The 27,852-nt window shown below is 41.5% G+C and overlaps 1 protein-coding gene across 1 annotated transcript; it reads right to left on the bottom strand.

The window, feature by feature from the left end:
• On the bottom strand, positions 1 to 26,670 carry NPSR1 (neuropeptide S receptor 1). The gene is made up of 8 exons (XM_074849838.1): positions 26,503 to 26,670; positions 20,502 to 20,605; positions 20,098 to 20,191; positions 15,139 to 15,340; positions 6,071 to 6,147; positions 4,037 to 4,126; positions 1,666 to 1,846; positions 1 to 1,542 (listed from the first exon to the last, which is right to left on the bottom strand). The coding sequence occupies exons 2-8, from the start codon at positions 20,577 to 20,579 to the stop codon at positions 1,449 to 1,451; spliced, it is 816 nt and encodes a 271-aa protein (XP_074705939.1). The 5' UTR covers positions 20,580 to 20,605; positions 26,503 to 26,670; the 3' UTR covers positions 1 to 1,448.
• Positions 26,671 to 27,852: the final 1,182 nt, after the last annotated feature.

Here is a 27,852-nt window from a genome sequence, read left to right as displayed (position 1 = left end):
TTCAGTTCTTGTTTTGCAGGGAACAAACTCATTGCAAAGCATCATAATAATAAAAAAAACCCTGTTTAAACTGACTCCACTTAAGTAAGAATACATTTTTTTTTTTTACTGAGAGGAAGCACACACACTTGCCATACAGCTGGTTAGAATGCATTATCATACAAACACTTTAAGCTGCCTTGTGGTAAAACGCACATTGAAGTCGATATCATCCACCCACCTGCTGAACCTGCGTGAGAATGTTTCTCCTTAAACTTGAGAACAGTGTGTTGGGAGGATGCCCTGAGGGCTGGGGGAGGGGGATGCTGAACTGCTTGGGCTCTGTGCAGCAAAATTCTGCCTGAGGGCTGGTGCTCTGTGGACACTACAATGAGTTTGCAAGACTGGACCATCAACAGTAAATTTTTTCTGAACGTAATTTGAGTTTTATGGTTTCACTCGGATCTTTTTCCAGCTCTGAGGTTGTCTAAAGATGTGTATGGTTCCCTGCACGATTTAAGTGACATGAATGATTTATATAGGGCACAAGCCAGGGAAATGCTGCTGTGTGGGTGACGAGATTGATCTGTGCTGATGAAGTGCCCTGTATGGCAGCTCTCCGTAGGGTCCCCAAAAGACTGCTCAGGGCCTTTGTCACAGAAGCACGTGAGGATCAGCACATGTGATGCACCATGGGGTCTGGGAGGGGCTGGCAAATGCTGCCTTAATGCAGTAGCCCAGAAATAAACCACTGTCTGGATGTGTCACATGGGAGCCCTGCAGGGACCCTGGGATGCCAACAACATGTCAGTGTAGGAAAGCAGGGAAATACTGCATGGGAAGGGGACAACAAGCTGCAGGATGGTGCAGCTGGGAGGACTGGCGTGAGCTGAGAAGTGAGGTCAGGAGAGGCGGGAGGCAGTAACCCAGTCCGTCAGTCGCCTCTTCTCTGGCTATGACTTTGTAAGTGGTTGTGTATAAAACCCAGATATAACTACATAGAGTGATGGTGGTGTATTCTCTTTGGAAAAGTGCCTCTGTTTTCATTTTAAGTAGGGTCCCTGTTCTGTAACTACTTGTAAGTACTCTTTATCAGTTATACGAGCCAGATGCTACAGTAGATGTCTTTTAGTGGCTCCTGAAAAATAGAGAAGACTCTGACTAGACACCATTTACGTTGTTTGTTGCCATTTGGAGTACATATATATTACAGCTTGCTTGAAAACAGAGGGCCCAGATGCGCCCTCACAACAGTGACATGCAAACCCCTCCTTGTACTGAGTTTGACACCGGCACTGTGCAATTGCTGAAGCTACAGTGCCGATCCAAAATATGCATGCTGCTCAACAGCAATGAGGTGCAGGCTCTTTCCAGTCAGTGTCTGTCCACTCATGATGCATGGGGCTTGTGGGGGGCCTCCGCTTTCCTTAGTGCAGGTCTTGGTGTAGCTTTGTGGAGCATTGTCTGTGCTAGATGTATTCTGGTTTGGACAGGACCTGCATCTCCTGCCCTCCATCACTCTTGTCCCGGAAGGTCCCCCCCAGCCTTCGATTTCTTCTTTCCCTAAAGAAAATAAGGAATGGTCAGAATTAAAACAGAGAAAAATAGGTAGTTGGTTTAGGGTCTGTGTTTATATCTTCCCTCCCTTGTCAGGGGGTAGTCAGAGTGACAGGAAAGGGGTGATACTCGAAAGGGGGGCAGAGACGGTTGCTGAAGAGGCAGTAGATGAGGGGGTTGATGGCACTGTTCAAGGCTGGCAGGTTCTGAATGATCACGGATGCATAGAAGCGCTCTTTGGTCTCAGGGAGTATGTTGAAGTTGTCCAGGATATCAAAAAGAAAGTAAGGGCTCCAACAGAGTACAAATGCTGAAAGAGAGTCAGAGAGAGGAAGAGCTTGACATTAGATAGTTTAGCTATTTAGCGAGGTAATCACACACACATAGAGAGACTGTCATAACACATAAATATTTGTTCATGCAAAAAAAAAATCTCTCCCTATTCAGGGTCTTATTTAAGACAATAGTTATTAGATTGTGCTTTTATTTGTCTTTATTTTTATTTTAATGCCCATAAAATATATTATGTGTGCTCTTCTAAGTGTTTAGAGTGCTCCCTCTAGACATATCGAGGCACTTTTGAACACTACACAACACATAAAGGCTAAATAGGTAGCCAGTTAAAGCATCATCAGTTATAGTGAAGCGCTCTTTTAATGGTCCCCTGAGTGAGCAGCCAATCTAAATGTACACACCACCGAAGTGCTGCTCTGTGACAGCGCTGCCTGTCACAACCACCTTTAAAAAAGGTCTCTTAGACACCCAGGAGCAAGGAATGACAGCGTTTCATGCCACATTATGGCAGACCAACATGTCATTTTGCATGTTGGTTGGAGGTACTGTGTACAGGAAGACTCTCTAATACCTGCATGGCAATTTAAGAGATTAATTTGGGGAAGGGAAGAGAGGACTGTATTGTTCATAGCCCCTGCTTTTGTTCAGAGGTGGTAGAAATACAAACGCCACAGATCTACCTTTATTTGCAGACATAGGGAATGAATCTGTCCCTCACAAATTTCTATGTCATCTCCTTTCACAAAGGCTTTTGAGTCAAGATTTATATAGAAACACTGGGACAGGCAGTTCACTGAACTAATCTATAAGTACCTGGGTTGCAGATGTACAGGTATCTGTGAAATCAGACACATGATCACTCCCTGACCCAAATGAGACAGCAGACCAACTTTGTGATTACTTTCTTGTCACATTAATGAGTATTTCTTTGTTGGTGGTTACCTGAGCACTCACTGAATGCGGAAGGAAGAGGTAAACTCCCCTCTTGTTTTCTAGAGTAACCAAACAGGCAGTGTCAATGCACAAATACCAGCAAAATAACAATATGCAGTGTCAGTGTGTCAGTGTATGGATCATAGCACTGACTATGCTGAACTTTAAGTGGCTTTAAAGAAATCCATGAATGTTAGGTGCTTTAATCTGTTTACACATCAAGAGATCATAGAATGGCTTAGGTTGGAAAGGACCTTAAAATCATCTAGTTTCACACCCCCACCATGGGGAGGGACACCTTATTATCAAGGTCCTTTGAAATACTAAGCATCCAGGTGAGCTCTTAACATCTGATGGCATTGCAATAGTAGTTGTTTCTGACAAAAGCTTTCTCTGATTGCCACACAGAAAAGTTCAAACACAGAGAAGCTGTTCTTGGGCTTCTTAAAAGCATGAATCACACCAGCCTCTCATGTCTGCAGATGCTACTGCTAAACAGTGAGCTAAGCACCTCAGTAGTAGCTATTATCACAATATTATCCGATTTGAATTTTGTGTAGCACTGGAAAGAGTAGCAACCTCTTTTTCAGTGGTAGGGGATGGCTGTCAGCCCTTAGGAGTAAATAGCTTCCGTCTCCTTCCTGACTGTCTCTGGCAGCTAATCACAAGCCCTGTGTGACGCTGCCTTTATTTATCAAGATAGAATGTCACCCTCCTCATTCCCTCAGAATAATGTCATCTCCCTGGGAGATGGAAGACACCTGTACTGAGTCATCTGCTGCCCAGTCAGGAAAGGAGAGCTTGTTCTTCCCACCTCAGCAGACAACACGCTTCTGACATCAAATTCGACTGCGCTGCATCCCTCACCTCTCCTTCCTCTCCCTTGCATCACCCCAGCACCTAACATCCCATACATAGTCTCTAAGTCTATAAGACAACTCAGTTGTCAAGTCTTTTGCCAGCTTCCATGTGGAGGAGATGACCCTTTCCTTTGTTCCTTTTAGGAAATGTCCGTCCTTTACTCTCTTTATGCACATGAGAGGCTGTGCATGTAATTTAATTTGAGGTTTATGTCAGGTGCCTAAAATAGGAATTTATCAGCCAGGGGAGAGAGGAAGGACAACGTCAGAAGGCAAGTCAAGTGGTCTAAGTAAAGCTCCTTCTCTAAGCCATCTACTGCACTTAACCTACTGATGACAGAGGGAGCTGAGGAAGACCAGCTTCCTAACATCAACATCCCCCCTAGCTACCAGCTGTGGGGCTTTTCACTTACCAAGGATAATTACGATGCTGTACTTGATTGCTTTCACTTTCGCCCTGGATATGAATGCACGACTGCTGTAACCAGCAGAGGTTTTGCCACCTGGGGAAAGAACAGTTCAGCTAGTAAAAGAGCAGGGCTGGTGCATGGATGTGTCAGCGCATACCTCCACAGGCAGAACAGTGATACATAGCCCATACTTCCATGATCTCAGGCAAGGGTTTGGTAGTTCCTGAAATTCAGACACTTGTAAACCTGCTCAAGTTGAACACTCAAAACCTGAGCCACCCAAAATCAAAAGAGGAAATGTAAGCAGAAGAGATCTTCCTGAAGCATTGTGGCGGCTGGCTATTCCTGATCCTCAACACTTAGTCAGGAAAACCACTGCCTACGTGCCCAGCTGTATCAGTCTAATAAAATCCATGTGCTGTCACAGCTACAAAAACACTGGAGTGGTGTTATAGGACTCGTTTTCTGAAAGGAACAGGCAGCTGTAATTAAGAAAAGAGAAGAAACAACCTGGCAAAACTGACTACTTTTTCACTTTTAACTGCATTTCAGTCAGAAGGATTTTAAAAGCTACATACTCCGTTCCTTTAACCTCTTACTCTTTTTGATGCTTTGGATAGTCAGTCATGCATTTTACTCTCCATGTTGACTCAGTAATGAAATACAAAATGCTGTTAGACTAGCTTTTCAGAAATGAAGTGTGGCTTGAACTGAGAAGCAAATTCTATTCAGTCTCACACCAAGGCTGGTTGATCTCATTTCCTCTGAAGTCACACTAATGTTTCTGAGAATCAAGTTCCGTATATGAATAACAGTACCAGCATGATTGCAATAACATGCCTGATTTCATTATTAATGTCAATTTGCTGTTCATGTTGCTGGGTCAGAATAATTAGGTTCACCATAGTGAATACACAAGAAGGTCATTTTTTATCAAAACATCTTTAAACTCTTGTAGCCTAAACTTAGGACTGGAATTTTGATTAATGTAGTTAGAAATAACTGTATACACAGCTTCTTGTGCCTCTTATAAAACCAGCATATCAAGGCTGTGTAATTTTAAAGAAAAAAATATAAATAAAATTAATGTGGGTTTGTTATCAGAGAAACATCCCATGTAGAAGCTTGAAGTTAGTCCATATTTAATTTTACTGTAAATCACTTGGTGACTTACGGAACATCTCTTGGATGAGGAGAATGACATTTTTTTCAAGACTAGTTAATACTGATTGTGTCATGAAGGCAGGATCATTAGAAATCAGTCCTGTTCAAGCTTTTCAAAGGATGAGTAAAACTTATATTTTGACAGATGCCAGGTTATGACACAAGGATTTCTGAATATGTACAACATCACATTAGGACACTTCCTCCTGTACCAGATATGATCCGGGATCCTGCTTCAGGCAAGTACCAGCAACTTGGTCCCCATGCTTTGATGTTTCCATTCACCACTTGGCTGCACTAACTGGTTGTGTTGTAAAACACATTAGCGTAAATGAACACACTCTTCTTCACAACTAATAGGAAAGGCAGGTGACAAGTGGAGATCTTGAAATGATATGCGTTTTTTGCCAAAATAGCTCAGAACAGTCCAAAAATGTTTATAGTCTTGGGGTGGGAATCTCAACTCATTTTGTGTCTTTCTGTAGCTAGGAATTTCTGATCTTGACCAAAATACAGACTTGCAAGGGCATGTGAAAACACAGCAAAAGTGTTATCTAAGTATATGCTAGAAGAAAATTATACTGGAAATGGACAAAGTTCTAGGAATAGGGATTCTAAGTTCTAGAATAAGGATTTTTTACATTTTAATTCTTTTCTCACAAATGTCTTCTATCATTTTTCTAAAGGGGATTTAGCGTCAAAGGAAAGAAAGTAAATGTAGAAAAGAGTTATGAATGAGGAATTACAGAAACCCCATCCCCACAGCAGTGATGGGGCCCCAACATGACACTGCGTGTCCAGGCATTTCTGGATTTGGGGGGACTGGCCGGATTTGAATCACAAGGCTGGAGACATGTGTGTGCTGAGACTCACCAGGGCAGCTGGATATGATGACAGCCTGAGCTTTGCTCTTCATCCAGATGGTTCGAATCACGATTGAATATATGACACTACAGAAAGGAAAGAGTCATTGGTATTATGAGGCACAGTAAATTTAACTGACATCCCAGACATTCGTGCTCTATGAATACACTTATCTATGTGTAAGAAGCTCATAGAGATGATGAGACTGCATAGGAAGAATAATAATAATGACAACGACAATAATAAATAACATATGACTCTCCTGTAGTACTTTTCAGAAGCAGATCTGAAGAGTTTTCACCATGGAAGTCATTATCGTTGTCCTGGCTTTGCAGATGTCAAGTCTGAGGCTCAGAGGAATGCAGTGATTTGACCAAGATTTTGCAGGCAAGACCTCGCTGGGGATTTTGAGCTAGCTGAGGCCAAATTTGCCTGGGTACCAGCCCTGGAACACTATCCCTGAAATGGGGGAAGTGAGGGGAGGGACCTGGTTTTGCTGTGTGTACACTTCTGTTTTGGTGTTACTTTATGAGTATGAAGCTGACGAATAAAGTGGTACCATGGGGAATTCAATAGGGGCAAGATCCATGAGAAACACAATGAAGTACTGTGGTGTTCACTTTCGGGTCTCAAGGTCCTGGGTCGGAAATCGAGGAGGACAGAAGTATCAGGTAGATGGGAAGAGTTAGGTGATTCAAAACCAGATCCACCACAATTTGTATATTTAGAGGGGAAAGATGAGAAGTGCCCTAGTCTACAATGACCATAGATAGTTATGACCTTTCCCTAGACAATAACAAATCTGGAATTCTATTTATTTAATATAGAATAGGTAAAAATAATTCCTTCAAGCTGAAGAGCTGTTTGAACCCACATCCTGGATGAGGATACCTTTCAGCAGTTTACATAAAAAAATATGAGGCCTTGCTCTGTCTGCCTTTTCTTCTGCAAGCATGCATAATGTGCACCTAAAATCACTAAGCAACAGCATACTTTTGACTGGTGTTTTCCTTTTTAGTCTGCTAAGGAATACAAAAATAATTTAAGAATATTTCAGCTAATGTACTCAGGTTGACATGTTTTCCTGATGTAAAAACCAAGCACCATAACAGAAGTTGTTGTGTGCTGTCTGCAATACACTGTGGTGTTTTGCGAGGCCTGTGACAGCCTGACCATTAACCACCATAAAACTTAGTGGTGACTCGGTGAAAAAGGTGCAACTAGGGAGCTTATTTCAGGGTGTTTTATAGAGACAAAAATGTGTCTTACTATAATGTGGTTTATTGTATTGTCAGAAGAGACATTATACTTGTTAGAGCTTTCAGTCTGATATACAAGACTTTCCTACAGCCCCCTCAATTCCTAGACATGTTTGCAAAGGCAGTATTTGTGTTTTGTGGAGGTTTCCTTCCTGTGGAAGTTTGAGCCATCTGGTTTCCAGGTTCAATAGGTGAGAGCTGGAAATTTAATGTGCAGTCTGGGCTGTGCAGCAGAGCAGTAGTGTACTTGCCCAGTGAGGGTTTTGCATGCATCTGCCATGGACTCCAGCTTGCTCTCCTTGATCCCTTCAAAGGTTCAGCATGGCTCCCAGCTGACTTGAACATTTTCCTTTTATCTCCTGGCTTTTCAAGAACCCTTTTTTTTTATCAGCTGGTGCACTTGAGAGTTCCTTTGTACTTTGTACTGACAATGGTGGAAAATTCATGTATCATTTCTCCGTTGATTGTTCCAATGAATAAGAATGTATTATAATGATAATGATTGTCATCTCAAGAAAGTTTCCAGCCAGCTCCTAAAAGTCCTGTTTCTATTTTCTCCCTACTCTGCTATCTCTAGCTTGACCTTTTTGTTTGCTGTTGAAACAATATCACCTCTGATGCAAACCTCCATATGTCCAGCAGGACATATTCAGCATTACCTAAGCATCAGGATGAAGGAGCCTAACTCTGTAGTCAAAATTCTCAGACTCCCTACTTCTAGCCAGGTGTTGCAAGCATTGTATTACAAAGTCAGGCTCCTCAGTTTCTTTCCCTCCAACCCCAGAAATCCTGCCCCTTTGGCTGCAGAGTCAGGTAGGAGCACCCCTTTCACCGAAGGCCATTATGATGGCTGTCTTCTTCATCCACCAGTCGTGGGATGTCCCAACCATCAGGCGCTGGGATACCCTTGGCATTTCACACAGGAGATTACATGCTCTTTCATTTGAATCCTTAATTTTTAGAAGTCCAGGGGAAAGTTTAATTCCTGGTTTAATCCAGTGGCTTCTAAAGTGCTGCCAACATAATGGATTTGTAGTGGTGCTTTTGCCTCTATTCATCTTTCTTTTCACTATAGCTGGATCCACTGGAGCCTTCCTTATCAGGAGGGGACCAGAGGTGGTGTAAATCTGCTCAGGGTGGGTGTCAGGAAAGACGAGTCACTTGTCATGCTAGGTACACTTCCCAGTGACCGTTTTGCCAGTCAAAATGATGTCTTTACACTTTGATCTCTCTGGGACTCCAGATCTTATTAGTGCCTAATCTTTCTTTTTTTCCCCAGCTAGGCTGGCATGGAGCTAAGAAACTGGAGTTTCCAGAAATGTGTCGCCCAAACCTTAAGATCATAAAAGGCATCTGTGTTTGTGTTTCAAAGCCACAACAACAAAAAGAGAGCACTTACGGAAAAGTGGTATTTTTCTTACAAGGGAAAGGCAGTTTTGTTTCAGAATGCATTTGTAGCTTCTTTCTTTCTGTAAAAGGCAGCTGGAGGAGGATGTGGTGGTTGGTGACATCTCACAGGGTGGGAAGAAATTCCTACTTGATGGAAAATGAAGTGGCAGATGAACAAAGAGTAGCGGGGAACACATGACAACTGGTATTGAGATGGACAGGAGGGTGTTCAGCAATGGTCTGTACCATTCTGACCATATCATAATCTCTGCTTCCTTCCTCTCGACATCAAGCTGCTTAGCCTTCACTGCCAAGATGTAAAGCACACCATACACATTGTCGCAAATCTCATTTTCCAACACATGTAACATGCCTGCATGGTGCTTGCTCTTGTCTCCGCTGAAAGCACTGGGAGGTGTGATGTACAGTTCATTAGGTCCACATGTTGTCAGGTATTTTTGTGTCTGTAAGTGTGTAGTGCACTGGTCTTCCAGCCCTCACTGGGGATTCTTGGGGGCTATATAAACATGTGCTGTAGTCATTTTATTGCATACTATGATATTAAAATACTATATGAGTTGTGGACTGTTATTTGCAAGTGAGAGACTAATGAAAAGGAAAAAAGAGCTCAGGTGGAGTAGTCAAACCTGGATGCAAAAATGATTCCAGACTTTCTGAGAAGGAGCTACTCAGGCTTTGAAGTCCATAGCATAGAAAGGACGTGCTGTTGATCTGAAAATGCAGTGATTTTTCTAGCACTGATAGAATGCATATCTGGAGAGGTGGCAGGAAAACACAAGAATATGGTTCAGACTATGGATGTATCTCAGCAGATGAAATTCATTGCATCTCCAGAAACAATTCAGCTTGATACAAATTCTGAAGGACTAAGATGCATGTTCATTGTAGCATGTTATTAGTTAATGATGTTGTTTAATATGGCCCCATTGGTAATTACAGCATTCTTTGTCCATGTAAATAACTAACTTATGGTTAGTCATACAAATGCTGCCATGAATAGTCCCACTCTATTTTTAATTCATAGATCACTTTTGTTTTGGAAAATAAAGCTGGTAAAGCTATGTATTGATATTAAGAATCATAAGAGTTACTGATCTGCCTGCTCTTTAAACACAGATTTTAATTTTTTTTTTTTAATAGATGATTGCATTATGATAGTGTCCCACCCAGCCTCAGTATTTACTAGTAAAATGAGCCTTTATCATGGCAGAAAGTACACTTAAGCTCTCTGCTAATTGCTTGTATTTATCATCCAGCATTGTCTATTGTTCCTTGTACTTTATTTGTGCAAAGTGATGCAGCTGCATTATGTGTTATGGTAGCTAATTTACAGCGCTATTTATCCAAAGACAAAAGGCATATGTAACTTCATCTGAACAAACCATTGTAGGCATGTGTAATGGGTAAGTGAATAGACGGGCAGATATTAGAACATATGTGCAAGATCTAGGATTTTTTATTTAGAAATGGAAGTTGCAGGCAAAATGATTGTGCTCGCTGAATCAAGCTCAAAAAATGATCTTTGATATTTTTATTAATGGTATTTTTGTTCTCTTTATTTGATTTAATTCAGACAAATACCTTTTATTTAATCTATTTTTTATTTCATTGCAATGTGTTGGTTTTAGTTCCATATTTTTCCTTTTAAATGATTCTGTTTTTTCTCTTCTAATTATTTTTCTGCTGCTCCAAAGCAAATGTTCTCTTTGGAGTTTTGATTTTAAACAGCAGATGGATATTTTTTCCTCTGTGCTTCAAGAGGAACTTTTGTAATTTTTTTAACCTGAATTTGTAATTATGTTAGATAAATGTCTATGTATTATATTTATCAGGTTAAAATAGAAAAAATATATTTGGCAATCATGAGTAACAGCTAAAAAGATTCTTAATTTCTGGATACCCAAATGCCAGAATATAATTATGGTTTGGCAGAGGGTAGCAATACAGAACAGAAAACCAGTAGCTTGCCTGTCTCCCCACCACAGGACCTGAAGGGGCCAGGTGCAAATATTTGCAGAAGAGAAGTCTGTAATCCTGATTTGACCCATATTTAACCTCTGCTGAGCAATGTCCCAGAGGTATTCAGCTATCACAGATACCATTTGAGCTTTGCTTTGCACATCTTGGCGTAGGAGAAATGGCTTTGGTTATAGCTGATGACATTTGTCCCAGAATATGAGAGAACTAATTACTGCAGATTGCCTAATTCAGTTTTCTGAACTTTCTGGTTTTTGGTAGGTTGATAATATCAACTGCAGAAAAAGTGGTAGATTAGTCTAAATAAGAGAGAAGAGCGGGCCAAATTTTCAAGTGCTGTAAGGAAGAACCTGATGCAGAATTTGTGGCTTTCCCTGCCCAACACTAAGACAGCGGGGAGGAAAGGAGCTTTTACATGAAAAGAACAAATATTCTCCCCTTTTCTCAGCTCTCAAAGATAACCACACTCTTGGGTTAAAAATCTATTCACAGCTTTTCCTTCTCTTTTCATTATTCAGGTCTTGTTCATTTGTATTGTAATCAGGTAAAAACTCTTCACAAAACCACAAGCTGTTTGATAACTGATTGCTGATTCTCCAGTTGTGAACAAGTGGTGGGAACAGACATCCCAAGTATTTAAATCTTTCAGGGCTGTTGCAGTTTTGTTCATAGATTGCCTTTTTATAGATATGATTAAAAAAAAGGGACAGATTGTTGTTTTCTTCTAGTTCATGTTTCAGCTTGGAATCTATAGGGTTTGCTTACACCATGTCTGGGGGATTAGCTCGTCAGTGGAAGGGTTTTCCAGACTGAGCTTAAGGTTATCAGCTAAATAATTCATTCCATGGGCTGCGGTGTTATGAATAACACACCTCCTGTGACTTAGTTGAAGGCTGTGTCAGGAACGTGTGAAATCAGCTCTGCTGAGATTGCTGAGGGATGGATGAGAGAAGCTTAAAAGGTGATGGTACCTGGACTGTAGCAAGTGAAAACTGCTCAGCCAAAGCGACATATCTAGTGTGGAATTAAGTCCTGCACCTGAAAAGTAAAATTTTATCCTTTGTATGCACTTCGGATGAAATATGCCAGAAAAAGTGCTGTCATCAGTGAACTGCTTTGCTCTAGAGGTTAGGTTTTCAGCATATTCAGGCAGCAGAACTAATTAAGAATTAACTCCGCCAGCCAATGTCCCACATTGCATCAGGCACCTGCCATGCAGCTAAATCAGAGAGCTTCGGTAGCAAAAATAAAGTAGCTGTGCAAACAAAATGAATTATTGCAGAAAAGGTCTTATTCTTTCTCTGTGTGCACCCTACCTCACTTCCTCAGGAAGTGTGGTGTGTGCCTTGGTTTCTTCTTCTTTATTCATATTTGTGGCTTCTTGGATACTGATCCTTGACTTTTCAGTTGCACATTTATGGACCGTGTCTCCATCATTCTGTTGTGGGTTTTTTTAAATAACATCTTCAGCTAAAGGCCATTAAATTTAAAAAATCACAGAATTACTTCATTCATTTATTAAATAACACCTTTTATTTTTATAACTGATCTTCTAACAAAGTAACACACAACTGCAATGTACATGATGTCTCTCATTCACCCTCATGAAACAGTGTCTCATTTGTCATCAAACCAGTATGCATCTGAAAGTATTCTGTGGGACAAAACTTTTGCAGAGAAATCAAGTCCCTGCAGATGTTAACAGCCATTCCTGATGTTCTTTAACAGCAAAATGTTTACCAGAGTATTTATATGCTGCAGCCACGTCAGGTGGATTAGTTTTACACGCCTGGACCGCCGACAAATTTTAAAGAAATAGATGTCACACTTTGAGGCTATGTTGACAGATGCATCATATGGGAAGTTGCAGCCTTCAGTTGTATGCTTGAAGTTTGAAAAAAATGTTCTAAAAAATACCCAGTTCTTCCCAAACTTCATGGCATTTGTTCATAATGTCTCTGCTGACCTTGCCCTGATGGTAATACTCTTCTTATGTGATTTCAGATAATCCTCTCTATTCTGAAGAAAATAGTATCACTGACAACTAGAAATAAATGGGCACAAAAAAATCCTTCCCTGTGCTACCCCACTTCCTTCCTACCAGTGCCAGACAACACTTAGGACCTGTCAAAAATCTGACTTCTGCTGGCAAGGATATGGGAGCATTTGTATTAGTGTACACAAAAACCAGGAACATGTTTGGGCAGGCAACAGGGACCACGCTGCCCCGTGGCTCCAAGACCAGTGTTTTAAGTTCCTGTCCTGCCACAAACTTCTCATGTGAAAGTCGCTTAAGGTCAAGGCTGAAAAAGTTTTAGGATGCTTTATTCATGTCTCAGCTGTCAGGGCAATTTCATGAAATGCCAGTTTCACTGCCTTTTCCTTTCCCCTCATGTCTTCATCACCTTCTTGCTTCTGGGGATTTACTGTAAAGCAAGTCACAGAGCTGATCTGGTTTGAGTATCTTCCTTTGACAGGGAGGAGGGGAGCACAGTGTCAGCAGCTCTGAAAAATTTGTTGCTGTGTAGATTGCCTTTTCTTGTCAAACAAGTATATATGTCATGTAAAAGGGAGTGGCTGATCTCTAATAGAAAGTGTGCATATCTGTAAGTTTGAGTGTGAAAGAGATGTTTTACACACTTGTGGAATGACTGATAACTGGACTGGCTATGAGCCTTTTTCCTAAAACGCCTCAGATGCTGGCTAGAATTTCCTGATTGCTAGCTACTTGAGAAAATTCATAACAAAACTCCCCTTATAGTAACAACCAGCCTCAAAGTTTTCTAGTGCCGTTTCTTTTCACAGTTAAATCACTTTTTGTCTCTTCTGTGTGTGTTTATTCTTTTTGCTGCTAGTGTTGGGCTGAAGATCCACCTACATTTATTTACATATTCCCAAGAATATTTTTTGGTTTATTTAAAACTAGGGTGGTTTTAATATACAGGAAAACATACAAAGAGAAATGATCCTGTCTAAGAAGGAAGAACGATTGGACAATCTGGGAGTAGCTTTTCTCTATTGCTATTATGTCCTTTCTTTAAGGAGAACTTTTCATGATTTTGTTTGTTATATCTGTGCAATCTGGCACAAAAATGAAAGGCTTAGCAAACTGATGTGTTATGAGCAAAGTATAAAAATTGTCCCTTTTCTCTAGGGAGCAATACTGGTCAATGTTGAACCTGTATCAAAAATCAAGCTAGATGAGTTCAAGCATGTGGTTTTGATTCTATCAATCAGAGATAATCTTGTTGCCGTTAGAAGCTGCAGAACTGAACCTCTCTGATTAAACAGTAAGAAACTTCAAGGCACAACTCAACTGGAAAGGAACGGTCTTTACTATCTAGCTTATGTAGCCAGTCCTGTCATCATCTAGAAAAGACCAGCCCCCCAACCCTGCTCTCACCTGGGGTGCTAATGAGCAGGAAGCTAATGGACACTCATGGCTCATCACCTGCTGGAAAAGCAGATGGACCAAGAGAGGTATCCAAGGGACATGCAAACATAGCTCCTCTCTCACATCCCAGTGTGTCACCAATTTATGGGGGAAAAAAGGAGTCCCAGTAAGTCTTTGCCACAAAGAAGAGATGGACACCAAGAAATCCTTTTGTAACATTGTGACTGAAAGAGAATAAAAGGGAAAGAAAGGAAAGGGCTCAGAGAACAGGTTACTGCCACCTGTCAAGGCAGTTAAGAAGCCTCAGTCCCCTTCCATATCTGTTTTTGACTGCTCCTTTGCACTGGTAGCTCCTCATGGCTAGATAATTTTTGTTTAATAGCAGCGAATAGCAGTGCCCTAGAGGGAGGAAATAAAATTCACTGATCACTAAGCACACTCTGGGATATTGGTTGACCTCAGTTTAAAATAGATTTTGCTGCAGATCATCTTTGTGATTTGGGACAAATCAGTCTAAAATATTTGCAGCTCAGGTTTCCTATTACAAAATGGGAAGAATTTTATTTGCTCATATTTTAGAAGTAGCTGGCAGCTTCAAATGCTTGGAGATTTCTTTCCGATCTTGGTGAAGAAACATACTTCTAGTATTATGAAGCTTGAGAGCACTTCAAGTTAATTTTAGTTTAATTAGTGTTAAGTGTGGTTTCCTGTTCTTTTATTAAAACTATGTTTTGTCATAATAGCTAGACATTCATACTGGATTTATAAAGATATGTTTCAAGCCTGAAGCTGTGGAGATAAGTGGACACAGTTAGAGATTCAGTCCTTTTTTCAGAGAAAATGTTTCTGGCTATTAATACCGCATGGAGAACACCCAGGGCAAGTACAGTGACCCGTGCATTATGTGATAAAACTGAAGTCGCTATAAGGCAGGTGTGGAAATGAAATCAGAATGAGTGAGTAGAAATTAAAGCATTAAGCTGATTGCACACTTGACAGCTTTCATCACATACTTGCGGCCTGTGGCTCAGGCTTACCTGATAATGATCAGAGGAATGAAGTACACCAGGAAAGCCACCACCGTCATGTAGGGTATCCAGTAGGAGTCATCAGGCCAGAGAGCCCAGCACTGCACTTCCCCATTGGAGAGCTGCCGTTTCCCAAAAATAATCAGAGTCGGTATGGAAAACAGGAAAGAGAGGCTCCAGGCCACTCCAATAAGAACCTTCGCCTGTCTTTCTGTGCAACAGAGTCAAACAGATGGTGTTAATGGGGATGCTGGCACAACTGGCCCCTTGTAGCAGTACTGATAGGTAGGGAGGAGGAGGAAGCTGGGTGAAGAAAGGGAATTTTGGGCTGCATCTGGCTGATGCTGAAAAGACTGCAAAGGAGAATGAGGATTTCATCCGTTTCTTGTGATAAAAACTCATGTCATTATGGGCTTATATTTTACATGTTTTATTTAGAGATGTTAAGAGCCCATTGAATCTGAAGTGCTATGAGAAAGGCACTGGTCAGGGTCAGCAAGTCAGGAACATGAGATGTACATGGTTCCTCTACATCACCAAAACAACATCATGAATAAATGCAAAGGACTGCAGGCCTGCAAGCTCTTACTCTGGCACAGCAAAGCAGTGGTCAGAAGGAGGATGCAGACAGAAAAGAAGGAGACCTTGTGCTAAAGATAACAGAGGAAGGCTGAGACTGGAAAGGGCTACTTAAAGCATAAACTATGTTGGAGCAAGCTGGATGTACTGTTGAGGGAATTGTCCTCCTTGGAGTAGAAATTAAACATGTTGATGCACCTTGAAGTGAGAAAGCTCACAAAACATTTCCTATCAGGAAAGAGAAAATGCCTCAGTTCAGTAACAGAACAAAACTGCACAACCAGCTGCCTTTAACTCCATCTGCAACTTTACTGCCCCAAAGAAACATGATCCTGCAGAGCCTGGGCATCTCCTGCAGTTCCTTGCATCATGGTGGAGACCAAACCCAGCTCCTGTTGATGGGCATATGCTCAAGCCATGCCAAGAGTGGATTGATAAATGGCAGATGGCGATGCTCAAGTGCTCAGCCCCATTTTATCTGCCACATTGACAAGGAGATCCTGCTGGACCTCACAGTGAAGAAGAGGAGCTGAAGGATCCCAAAACACTTGGCAGGTTTGGGCTACTGCTTCCTCTTGACTTCTGGCCTCCTCCACTGCCAAGTGGGGTAAACTGGCGGGAAACTAAAGGATGTCTGGTGGCATCCATGGGACTTTGTAAAATTCAATGGATTGGAGCAAACACCCCCAAGACTTTTGTTTTCATAAATCTCCATCTTCTGGCTAAAATCCAGGCAGCTCTAGATTAAAAGTGTGGGGGAAAAGGGCTGATCTGTGGAGTACCAGTGATTCTCAGCAGCAGTTATTCTTCCTGAGTCAGATTGTGAAAGGAACAGATGGGGACAGATTTTTTGATCTGGGAAGCTTTGGTGTTGAAATACTTTATTGTCCTACAAAATACCCGAGGTTTTGTGTGAAATAGAAAATCACTTTAAATTATGCATATCAAAAAAAAGTCTTCCCTCCTTGAAGCTCAAAGAGCAATATGAAAACATGTGGGAGAAATATTCAAAAAGTAATTTTATGCTTTATAAAACATCAGTTGCAAATATTCACTTACCCTGCTCATTTTTAAATGCTACCCACGTTCAGCAAAATATGGGCTTGCTAATCTAGGGCTTAAGGGAACTCTGATGACATCTACGTAAGTGAGAGGGTTAGATTAAGTCTATAAATATTGCATAGGCAAAGGAGAACTGCAAAGTTTCCCAAACCGTAACAGAATAAACTTAGCAAAAGGAATATTAAGAGTAAGCTTCACAAAATATTTCCTGACAGAAAGGGCTTTTCAACTGTGAGCTAACTACATACATAAAAGCCTCGGTGGGGCCCACTCGTCTATTTTTAAGGGGAAAAGATCATACTTGGATAATATATTTTTTACACTGTGTAGTGACGCCTGTAATTTGAGAAGTCGGAAATTTGGGTTGGTCAAGAGTGGTGTTTTATCTTTGTGTTTTATAAAACATTACCTGCAATGTTCATTTATTTGTGTTTTTCAATGTCCCTCGTGTTTGGTAGAATATGGCCTTGCTAGTCTAAAGGGCTTTACAGGTCACTGATACCATCTAGGTAAGTAGATTTTTGTTTTATCAGACTAATGTTAATTGGCTGCCTCACCAGCAGGGTTTTTTATGTTGTTTTTTTTGCAAATGTTCTAATATGCTCTAAATGCCAGCAAATCATATAACTAGAACTACACCAATTATAAATGGAATCAAATAAATAACAGCTTTTGAATTATGGTATTCTATCCGGCCAGTCTCAGTAATTTCCTTTAAAAACAATATTGCTCTTTAAACGGAAGGTTTTTCATACTTGGGTGGTCAAGGCTAACACCCAGGGTGGGAGTGGGAATCTCAGTCCTGAGCTCTGGCATTGATTCTCCTAAAGGATGTTTTCATGTCACTGTCCGCTTTGCTCCACTCCCGCCATCCATGTGCTGCAGCAGTGGTTTTGGGCACATCTGCCTGCTCCCAGCCACATGTGGCAGGGAGGTGTCTCTTGTGAGTTTTGCTCCCCACTACCATGAATGGCAATGTTATGAAATCCTTCTATAAAGTGAGCACCATTTTAAAATTAGGTTTTAAATCCAGAGAGAGTGAGCGGTTCCAGAATCTCATTGATCTGATGGACTTTATCATCATTTGCAGCCCAAAGCCACGCAAGGGACAGTTTGAAACTATTTGGGTTTTGTCTTTTACTTAAGCAGTTCTGTTGTCACCTGTTGCTTAGTTTGTATACTGTTTGCATATACCTTTTCAACATGGTGAAATATTCATAAAATGTCTTCTGCTATAACTTCTCAGTTTCTTTCCTTTTCAATCTTTATTTTACTATTTTTTTTTAATGACCCTTTGGGTTATTGAATTACGTACCTCATACAGTATAAGCATTAGAATTAAAATGTGTCATTCTTCCACATCCTGAACTTTCTGTGGTCATTTATGTATTTGCAAAATAAGTACAAAATATTTAACTAGTGAAGTTTGTTTTCTTAGAAGCCATACAAAGTACAGCTCATTGCAAATGCTTTTTACCAGGACCTGAGGCTAGTAAATAAACCACAATATAAAAAAAAAAAAAAAAAAATTATTTGACATTTTCAAAGCAAAATGTTTCATTTTTTTTTTTTTTCCCCAAAATGGTATTTCAAGGCTACAAGTAAACATAATTTTTAAAATTGGTAAGGAGAAACAATTCTTTTGTTTCTTGATGGAAGGATTTTGGGGGATGAGTGTTTCATTTTGGAAAGAAATTTGCCACAGGTTGACTGAGAATTGTTTTTAAAGTTTCTATGTGTCATCACCAATGACAAAGTTTTGTAAATCTCTGTTTTCCATCTGCAGAACGGCTAAGAGGGCATTTCAAAAGCCCCTCCCATGACACCTGTGCTAGGAATAGTTGGGTGCAAAAGGTGAATAGTTATGTATATTCCAGGAAGTCGCTATGGTAAATATACCTCTCTAGATCCTTCTTTTGGATTTACAGCTGCGTCCTTTTTCCCTTTGAACATGGTCTTTGCTTGTCCATCAGTGTGTAGCCAGCCCTCGCCAGAGACAGGTGGGCTTTGTCAGTGTTACCTCTGCTGTGGCTTTTTCACCTCCTAGAGCTGCACCCAGCTGCCCCTCAACTGGGTGTAATGTTTGCTCTTCTCCAGTTTTAAAAAGAAAAGAATAAGCTTTGTAGTATAGGAATAGGAAATGGGACTGAGTTAAAAAAAGGCTTTTATAAAGATTTAAGGTGATTTGGTGGGGGTTTTTTTCAACTTCAAAGTGCTTTGCAGAGATTAACCACCAAATTCTTTACTAAGCCCAGGTGGTAATTTAACAAGTGCTGCTTTTTCTGTGCCATGGATGAAGGAGAAATGTCAGTGGGTCTGTCTCACAGCTTGCCCTGCTCAGCTGGCAGTTTTATGAGCCCTCCCCAGCCCAGCACAAGGTCAGCAGGAGCTGCAGAGTGCACCGTGCCTCCCAGAGCCCACTGAGAAAGCCTCGATATCAATCTCCCCATTCTGAAAAAGTTGGTCTGCACGCTGGGGAATATGAGGCTAAACTTCACACAAGTATTTGAAGTTTTCAGAACTTAACATCTTCCAAAGCTGCACCACTGCCTGGGCTGTGATTGATTCATAGATTTTTAAGGCCAGAAAGGACCATTAATCTGATCCCCTGAATAGCAGCCTGGCAAAAGCCATCATTACCCCAAAACAAGAATGATATTTGCATCAGATTAAAGTGTGTCTTCCAGACCTCATGATTCTTGTAACTGTTTCCCTTCCTTTCCACCTGCTAGTTCTGTTTATTCACTCAGTGTAACATTCTTAGCATCCCACTTTGGCTCTGTAGGAAAGAAATTATGTTCTTTAAATTGTACTGCCAAGCAGTCAGAATACATTTGAGTACTGTAAAAATAACAAATAGAAGAAGTTATAAGAAACAATAGATATCCAAACTTGTATGCTACAGCTTTTGAAATTCTCTTACCCAGCTATTGTACGAATTCTCAGTACTACATTCAAGTTATTTTTTAATGTGAATAAGTAGACAATATAGCTGTTGCAGCTCCTAGAGTCAGTGTAGTTGTACGAGGGATAGCTTTTGCCCATAATAACCTTCTCAAAATGCTGGAAGATAATGAAAACCTCTATACTTTTTTAAATGTCATTTCATTCTTTGTTAACACAATGCTTATAAGAACTGCTGAGGGCTAAGTGCAGCTTAAATAAATCTTGAAACCACAGCTCCTTTGCCATTTGGAAAACTGTAACTGAGTCCAAAGGTTGCTACAGTGGGAATGAATAATTCATGGCAACAAGGTTAAGAATTCTGAAACTAAAAAACTATCCAATAATATCCATAGCAATAGAAAGGTACAGAAATTCTCCTACCTCCTTGCAAGAACTTCATCGGGTAAACTATGGCGTGATACCGGTCTATGCTTAGTGACACGAGTACGTAAGTTGAGGCATATAGAAGGACCACCTGGGGCAGAGGTATATGAGACAGCAGTTGAGACACATTTATTGCAGAAAATAATGTCAGCGAGAACACTGAACTAGGAATATTTGAAACTTTTATTAAAAACCAGTCTTTTTCCTTTATCTTTTCCACAAAATTTAAAAGACTTAATATATTTTAATTAAAAGTGTTTCAGCTTTAATTGAACGCTCCCAGCATTTGGCACTTCTGATGCTAGAAAAATGTCTATACAGCATTTTTGTTAGGGTTTATTGCTGTGGGGACACAAAGCCACATGAGCTTGGGCATACAGGGGAGGACAAGATTTCTATACCTGGAAGTAACGAACAACTCTGCAAACAATATCAGGAGCCATGAAATCTCCAGTGTAGCGCCAAATGATGTCAGTCATGATGTTTATGAGTCCTGTGAATGAATCTGCAAAGAAAATTAATTGAAGAAGTATTAAAAGAAACAAACACATGACAGCCGGCAAGCCACAGGGGCAGGTATGACCCTTGGGATGTACCAGCTCCCTCAGTCTTGAGGGCAGCCACGCCATGACAGGTCAGCCCAAGATGCTAGAGGAGCTGGGAAAGCCTCAGAAAACACTTAAAGTTTTGTGTATTTATTTTCTTGTTCTCTTAATTTAACGCCAGTCCCTTCAGACAGACAGGGCATGATTCCTACAAACATTGGAGCCCACAGCTGGTTCCTCGTGAGCACGACTTGCCTCTGTTCTCTGGGCTGCGGTTCAGCCTGGCTGGCATTGCAAACAGGTCAGATGAGCTGCACCCTTAAAGTGCCTTTTTCTCTCTGTTGCTTATAAAAGGATGTGAGGTGACCAGTTGAGATGGCCACATCAGCCCTAGGGTGGATGCAGGTCCTGGTCTATACCTGAATCTATACCAAAGATGCCTAAAATTAACTGAGATCAATTCCTCCTAAAATAACAATTTGCTTTTTGTGAGTAGACCTGAATAAAAAAAAACACCTATGGGTGTTAATCCCACATACACTTAAAGGTTTCAGGCTTGTCCATTATGAGAGATGTGGAGGTGACTGCCTGGTGGGCCTGATCCTGAGGTGCCAGGCTCAACGCCACCTGCTAATGGCCCCCAGGTTTTACATGAGGTGTGGATAAAATATAACATTGGAGAAACTGTAGGTTAGTCTCTAAGTGCGTCAGCTTGATCCCAGCTGTGCCAAATATTGAACTACTTAATGTCTTTTTTTCTTTGACTTTTATTTCACTATAAAAAGAAATATGTCTCCTGCAAAAGCACCTGGGGTGATATCCAAATGCTACTGAAGATAGTGGAAATTCTGTCAGGATTTTATTTGCAAGCTTAATTATTTAATGACTAACCCTGCCCTGTCAGCTTAAAGTTAACCTGCTTATGCCAGTACTTTTGCATTCACCAAAATAAATACACCTCAGGCCATCTTTTTTTTTTTTTTTTTTCTTTTTTTTTTGTGAGGAAATCTAAGGAGATTTTCCAGCCTTTGTTCTGCTTCTTATTGAACAAATGAGCGCTCACAGCGATGCAAGTTTTACAAAGGAATTGCAAAAGCTGGTAGTGCTGTTGTACATATGGGTGATACTAAGTTTTGTCTTTAAAGCCAAGATAATAAAAAAGTTCTCTCCCTGTAGGCCAGGATAAATGTTTTAAGTGCTGTCCATGGAAGAAAATGTGCATCAATCCAGTGTTCTGCCGCTTCAAGTAACACAGCATGTTGCTCTTCTTGGACAGATTACCACAAAGGGAGAGAGCAGGTTGGGAAAACATTTTGTGTGATTTGTCAGGACAAAACCAAGTAATACAAAGAAATAGCTTCAACCCATATTTTAAAAATTTAGAGTGGTGAGGTAAAATGTTTCATTTTGATCCTACCATTATACACATTTGTAAACCGTCTCTGAAGTTTACTGTGATAAAGGCATCCTAACCTCCATAACAGAAGATTTTGGTTTGAAATGTAGGCTTTGGAAACAAGATATTTCAACAATTTCAAACTATATTTTTTTGAGCAGCAAACAGTTTGAACCAGTACTTCCAAGCAAACAGGTATGGATTTGGCAAAATTAGTTTCTTCTAAGCCCTTTGAAATTGCAGAAATTCAAGATACTTCTAGCTGGAAACTGAGATCTCAGCTTAATGTTTTAGAAGAAGCGACCTGTTTTGCTTCAATGGAAAACTAGGATTACCTTTTCTGTATCAGTAACCCTTTATTTCCTCTTTTTCTTCAATCCTTTATCTCCTCTTTTTCTTCAAGGCTCAGTTCAAAATTAAATTAGAGCAGAAATATCATTGTTGTTGCACGTAACTACACTGCCTCCCTCCTTATGACCTTATTGTTCAATTAGTCCTGATTTGCTCTCTCCCCTGCTGCTGTTTCCCAATCCCGCTTTCTCTCCCTTCTCTCTTCCCCTGCTTCCAGAGGGGTGCTGGATCAGAGATGACCTCCAGAAGGCCCCTCCAACCAACACTTCTGTAATCTCTGCTCTCATACCCACTCAGGGCAGCAGAAAATCATGGTTTGAAACCTTATGTTAAATGTTGCTCATTGATAAAGGTGATGGGGCAAGGGATGACTGTTTCTCTGATGAGTATAGTGGCTTTAAGACTTTATTGAAAAGATTGTAGGTGTATATAGTTAAGGTGGTCTTTGAAGAAACTGCAGAGTTTAAGTGTTTCAAAAAGTGAAACGCATCTTCCAGCAGCGGTTCAAACCCATCCCTTCCCCTTTCCTTACTCCTGAATTATTGATTCATATTCTCTCTCTCTCCAGTGATGAAATATTCATAGGTTCAAAGTAATACATGTCAATAGAGCTTCACCTCAGGGTATCCTCCAGCTCTTGATGGTCTGAGCATCTGCCAAGCAGGTGGCAAATGGGGGGTCAGCTTCCCTCCGGAGGAAGAGGGCACAGGGACTGCCCTCCCTCCTACCCATCTCTGTGCTCTCTAGAGGAAAGGGAGGGAGAAGGGAAGGCATCTCAGCTGTCTCCTCTCCTCACCACCATTTTGCCATTCCTTTCCAATGCATTAAGAGAGTGCTTTGCAGGTGCATCCTGCAGGTGCAGTGAGAGATGGGCCAGTGTCCTGGTGGTCTGCAGGACACTGGGTGTGGAACTGCCTGCTGGATGTAAGCAATTTGGGCAGGCCCAGAAGCACACTTCCAGTGTATGCCCATGTCAGCTTTTTCATTTGCATCGGGAGTGTGTTTTTTAACCTGTGGATGGCCCCCACTTCACTGGCTCATGTGATGGAGAATCCACAGCGGAATGAGCCTTCACTTCAGCTGATGCTCAAAGAGAAGGGGCTCTCCAGGGGTGCCCCTCATGCACCCCACACTATGTATCTGCTAGCCAGTGCTCAGGCTGAGGGACAATGGGGGTTTTACTCAGCTGTAGCAGACCCCTCCCCATAAACGCACAGTGTGGATATCAGCTCCATCTTTGTCATGCTACAGATCTGTTCCTGCTGCACAGCATTATCTACCAATATAGCTATAGCCATAAGTGCTTCGGGAGCTTTAAAGACAACTCAAAAATGTCTTTCCCTTGAAAGCCTTTGAGTGAGGTTTTTCTGGTGACTGGGGAGGTTTTTAGGCAAGGTTTAAACTTCACAGCTTCTTTGTGCTGGCAGCCTCAGCTCCTCTCCCCCAGAGGTACGTTTTTAAGAGCTCTTTGTGCTGAGTGTCTGAATCACTGTGAAGGGTTCAGCACACACTCCTCTGAGCATGTGCCCCTGAGCACAACACACATGTGCGTGCCCAAGCAGATGCAGCCAACTCTGTGTGTGTCAAATTAGCCAGATTTCTCAATACCCTCTAACTATAGAAACATTCTCCCACACAAGCTCCTCATGCCCTCTGCAGGTTCCAGATATCTGTCTTGTCTTTTCGATCTACCAAGTACCAGACCAACTTTTCTCACTCTTTTGCTCTCCTAATGACTGTTACAGAGGCAGTTTCTTATCCCATCTCTTCAAAGGACCAGACTCTCTCAGTCTGACCCAACTGCACACCTTTTGAGGATTTGTCATGCAGACACAGGTTACTTTACATAGGGCCACCAAGTAAATAAAGTGTCTCATGCAGGTGATCAGATAGCATGCAGGAAAATATGCAGCAAACCTACAATTGTGACAAAGATTTTGTGCTACTGCTCCCAGCTGTATACACTCGAATCTGTTGCTTTTGTGCATGGTTTTCTGTTACACATTTGTTATTCACTCTCTAGTCAGCTAGCTGGTTAACCCCTGTGCTAAGCATACATGCAAGCTCCACCAATTAGCAGCGCTTCTTGCCCTGAATGTCCCATCTGGTCATTTCTTGCTTTGTGTCCTCCCACCTCCAGTGCCACAAGTACCTGGTACAAACCTTTATTAGTGATTTAGGCAATGAATGCGCTGCTCATTATTCTATCTTACTTCTCATCACAGCTGCAACAATTAGACTTCATGTTTTCCACATCTTCACAACATTGCTTTAGCCTACAAGCCACCTTTCACGCAAAGCCCCACTGTGCCAGTGCTATAAATCTGATACACAGATCATGAATTACCAGCAGAGCTTTAGTCACTGGTAGATGAATCCTCCTCACCCACGTATCATCTCAGATGCAATTACAGCCACGATCACAGTATCTGAAATCCTCGTTCGTCATGTAATTTGAATTGCTGTAGTAGAGGTTAGTGTTTAGAAGTCAGCTGATTTGAGCGATATGATCTCAGCAGATCACACATTCCCTGGTTGCTTTTGGCAAGCTTACACCTCAGTGCGTGTCACTGGATTACATCATTGACATCCTAAGCCGTAAATGTCAGGTTTAGGAAACCAACATGGTTTATATATTGCTCTAAACCTCTGTGTTCTCATTACTGCTGGTATCCTCGCTGCTTCTTGCTAAGCTGGTGGCTTGCATATTAGATAATTGTGTTCTTTCACTGATGAATGTTCCTGGGCCAAATGGCACCAAGCTCGTTCCTAAAAACAGTGACAATCAACCTTCACTCCTTACTGTGTGCAAGCTTGTCATTGCCGCTGTTTTCTTAATACTCTTCTTTTTTTTTTTTTTTACCAAGAAGTGGTATGTGTGCTGTGGTTGTGCGTCTGCATTGCTAGGCAACTGTGTGGTTATAGGCTCATTTAATTCCTCAGAAAAATAGGCGGAAAATCAATTAATGACATACATTTTCTTTTGATAGAAAATAAAAATATCAGCAAGTGATAGTTTGTGACTTTTAACATAAGCCAAATGTATATTCAGAAATAATGCAAAAAACCCAATTCCTTGTTGAAGAGATGACATGGCACTAGTATGATGGGAATGGTAGCAGTTTGCTCTTGAGGGGAGGTGGAGTTTCTATAAACTAATTTAAAAGAAAAATTCCATGAGACTTCAATAATAAGGAAAAGTAGAGGGAGGTAGGGAGGAAAGATGGCTTTGCCTGGAGTGCAGAGGGAGGGAAAATGCCCTGTTGGGGTTTGCACAACTTGGAGCTGCATGAACTGGGCAGGTCTGAGACCCTTCAGCTGCCTCCTCCCTGTCGCCACCATGGCCACAGCCAGTCTTCAGAGGCAGAGCTAGTATCTGCCTTTACAAACCTGTCAGCATTTCAAAATGCAGCATTTTTAAACAGCATTTATCAAAAAGACCAAAAAAATGTCTGAGTCTGTTCCTAGGGGAGACTGAAATATGCTGAATATAGTGCTAGAGCATCTATGGCTGGGAAATACGGCAGGTACTGAAACAACCTGTGAAAATCCTGGGCCCTAAAGACCAATTTTACCCAAGATTCTGTCATGCTCAGTAAAATCCTTCTGGATTTTTTATGGGCATGACTGAGTGCAGGCATTGCCTCTATGCATTTGAGTAGAGGAACTGCTCAGTTCAGGATGTGATTGCAGCAACCTGGGTGGTGGGCACTGCCTTGTATGACCAACAAGCACAAAAATGTGAAAAAAGAAACACTGTCCTTGGAGGGAGAAATCTGAATACAGGTTTGCTGTTGCTGCGAGTGAGAAAAATTTTTGTGGCAAAAAATCCTCTGCTGAGATAGAAGTCCATTATAGAAAACAAATGGAGGTAATTAGTGATCTGGCATGGGAATAGAGACAGGTTACAACTGTCCCAGTTAATCTGTTCATAGAAATTCATTGACTTGATGGGATTGCCAAAGGGATGTATGCTGTGCAGACTTCAGGATATTTCTTTCATTACAACTAAGGAGGTTAAAGCAAAAATCTGTGCTAGAAGGTCTGCAAGAAAATATCTCTATCATTTGATTATTAGTACTGACACCACTCTTCCCTTAAGACACTTACCCTAAAGATGCTGAAAATCTTTTCTGTCAGAAGTGGAGAGCAGAGTGCTGGTAAGCTGCAGTGGGTTAAAAAGCTCCACACATCATCTCAGCTGCAGTTTGATCATTTTTTCCCCTGATGAGAACAGTCCTATTAAGTTGGATGTGGTGATCCATGACTTTTTGGTGAAGCTGTGCCTCTTACTGAAATTTCATCCCTTTTTTCACGTCATTTACAGAGTGATTCCATTTTAACAAGGCATGTTTTGTTCCGCTTTGTTGACAGCACCAAGCTGCACAAGGCACAGCAGCAGCAGCAACATTTTGTAAGGCAAGACAGGGGGTGCGAGTTCCTCGTCAGGGCTGAGTATTTCACATGGCTCGTTTTGTTTGGACCTCACCATGTGCATTCCTGTCACCTACCACTCCTCAAAGAGCACATCCTCTGAAAGCATCAGAGGCAGCAGATTACTAACACCTGTCTGCAACAGAGTGATAGACCCTTAAAAACAAAAATGGCATCGCTGCCCTATTACAGCAATAAGGTCCTGTCTGTGATTTTTGAAGTAATGAGGCAGCCATCGCTGCTCAGCCACTGTTGTTCTGTATCACGTTTGATGTGCTGTCAGCTAAGACTCAGTGCTGTGAACTTGCCTTGCAAGTCAGTAAACCCCCCTAGCTGATTTTGTTAGAGACCTGAGGTGCAAGCAATTTAAATTTAAGTGTACTTAGGGTTCCTGAAGTGTCAGGTTGGCTCGTGGACAGAGACAGGGTAGAGAGAGCAGGAGAAGCTGACCTACCTCCTGCAGACACCCCTGCAGCTCATTTCATTACAATCTTATTCCCATTCTTCCCTTAGTCTGCGCTTTCCACTGAAAACACCACACATGGCTTTGCAAGTATTCACTGCACTAGAAATAATTTTGTGACCATGTTAGATAGAAAATGTACCCAGCCCTCTGCTCTCATTCAGCAATTGACGGTGAAATAGGTTATGTACCTGCTCTGGGCATGTGTGAGACAAGATACTTGCAAGATACCTAGAACATACCTTTTAAAATTATTACATTTTAGCTCTTAAAGCACTGAGCTCCCGGGAGCCTGGTGCAGTGCCTCTCTGGGCAGCCATGCTGCAGCAAGGGGTTGCACGTGGGGCATGGCTGGGTGCTAAGGGCCCAGGGGCGAGAGCTGCCCTCACGCCTTCACCCTTTGATAGCCTGTTCGTCCTCTTTGCAATCCCTCCAGGTGCATTTGTGTGAGTTTGTGGTAGTTTGTTTGCAGTCCCTTGCTCCAACATTGCAGAGCATCTCCACATGATGTTGGAGATGGGGCCAATGGGGGGGATGGCTGGCACCCCCAGGGGCTGCCGTGA

The sequence above is a fragment of the Strix aluco genome, chromosome 1 (genome assembly GCF_031877795.1).
Source record: "Strix aluco isolate bStrAlu1 chromosome 1, bStrAlu1.hap1, whole genome shotgun sequence".
In the NCBI taxonomy this organism is placed as follows: Eukaryota; Metazoa; Chordata; class Aves; order Strigiformes; family Strigidae; genus Strix; species Strix aluco.
This window is presented reverse-complemented; position numbering and strand designations above follow the sequence as displayed.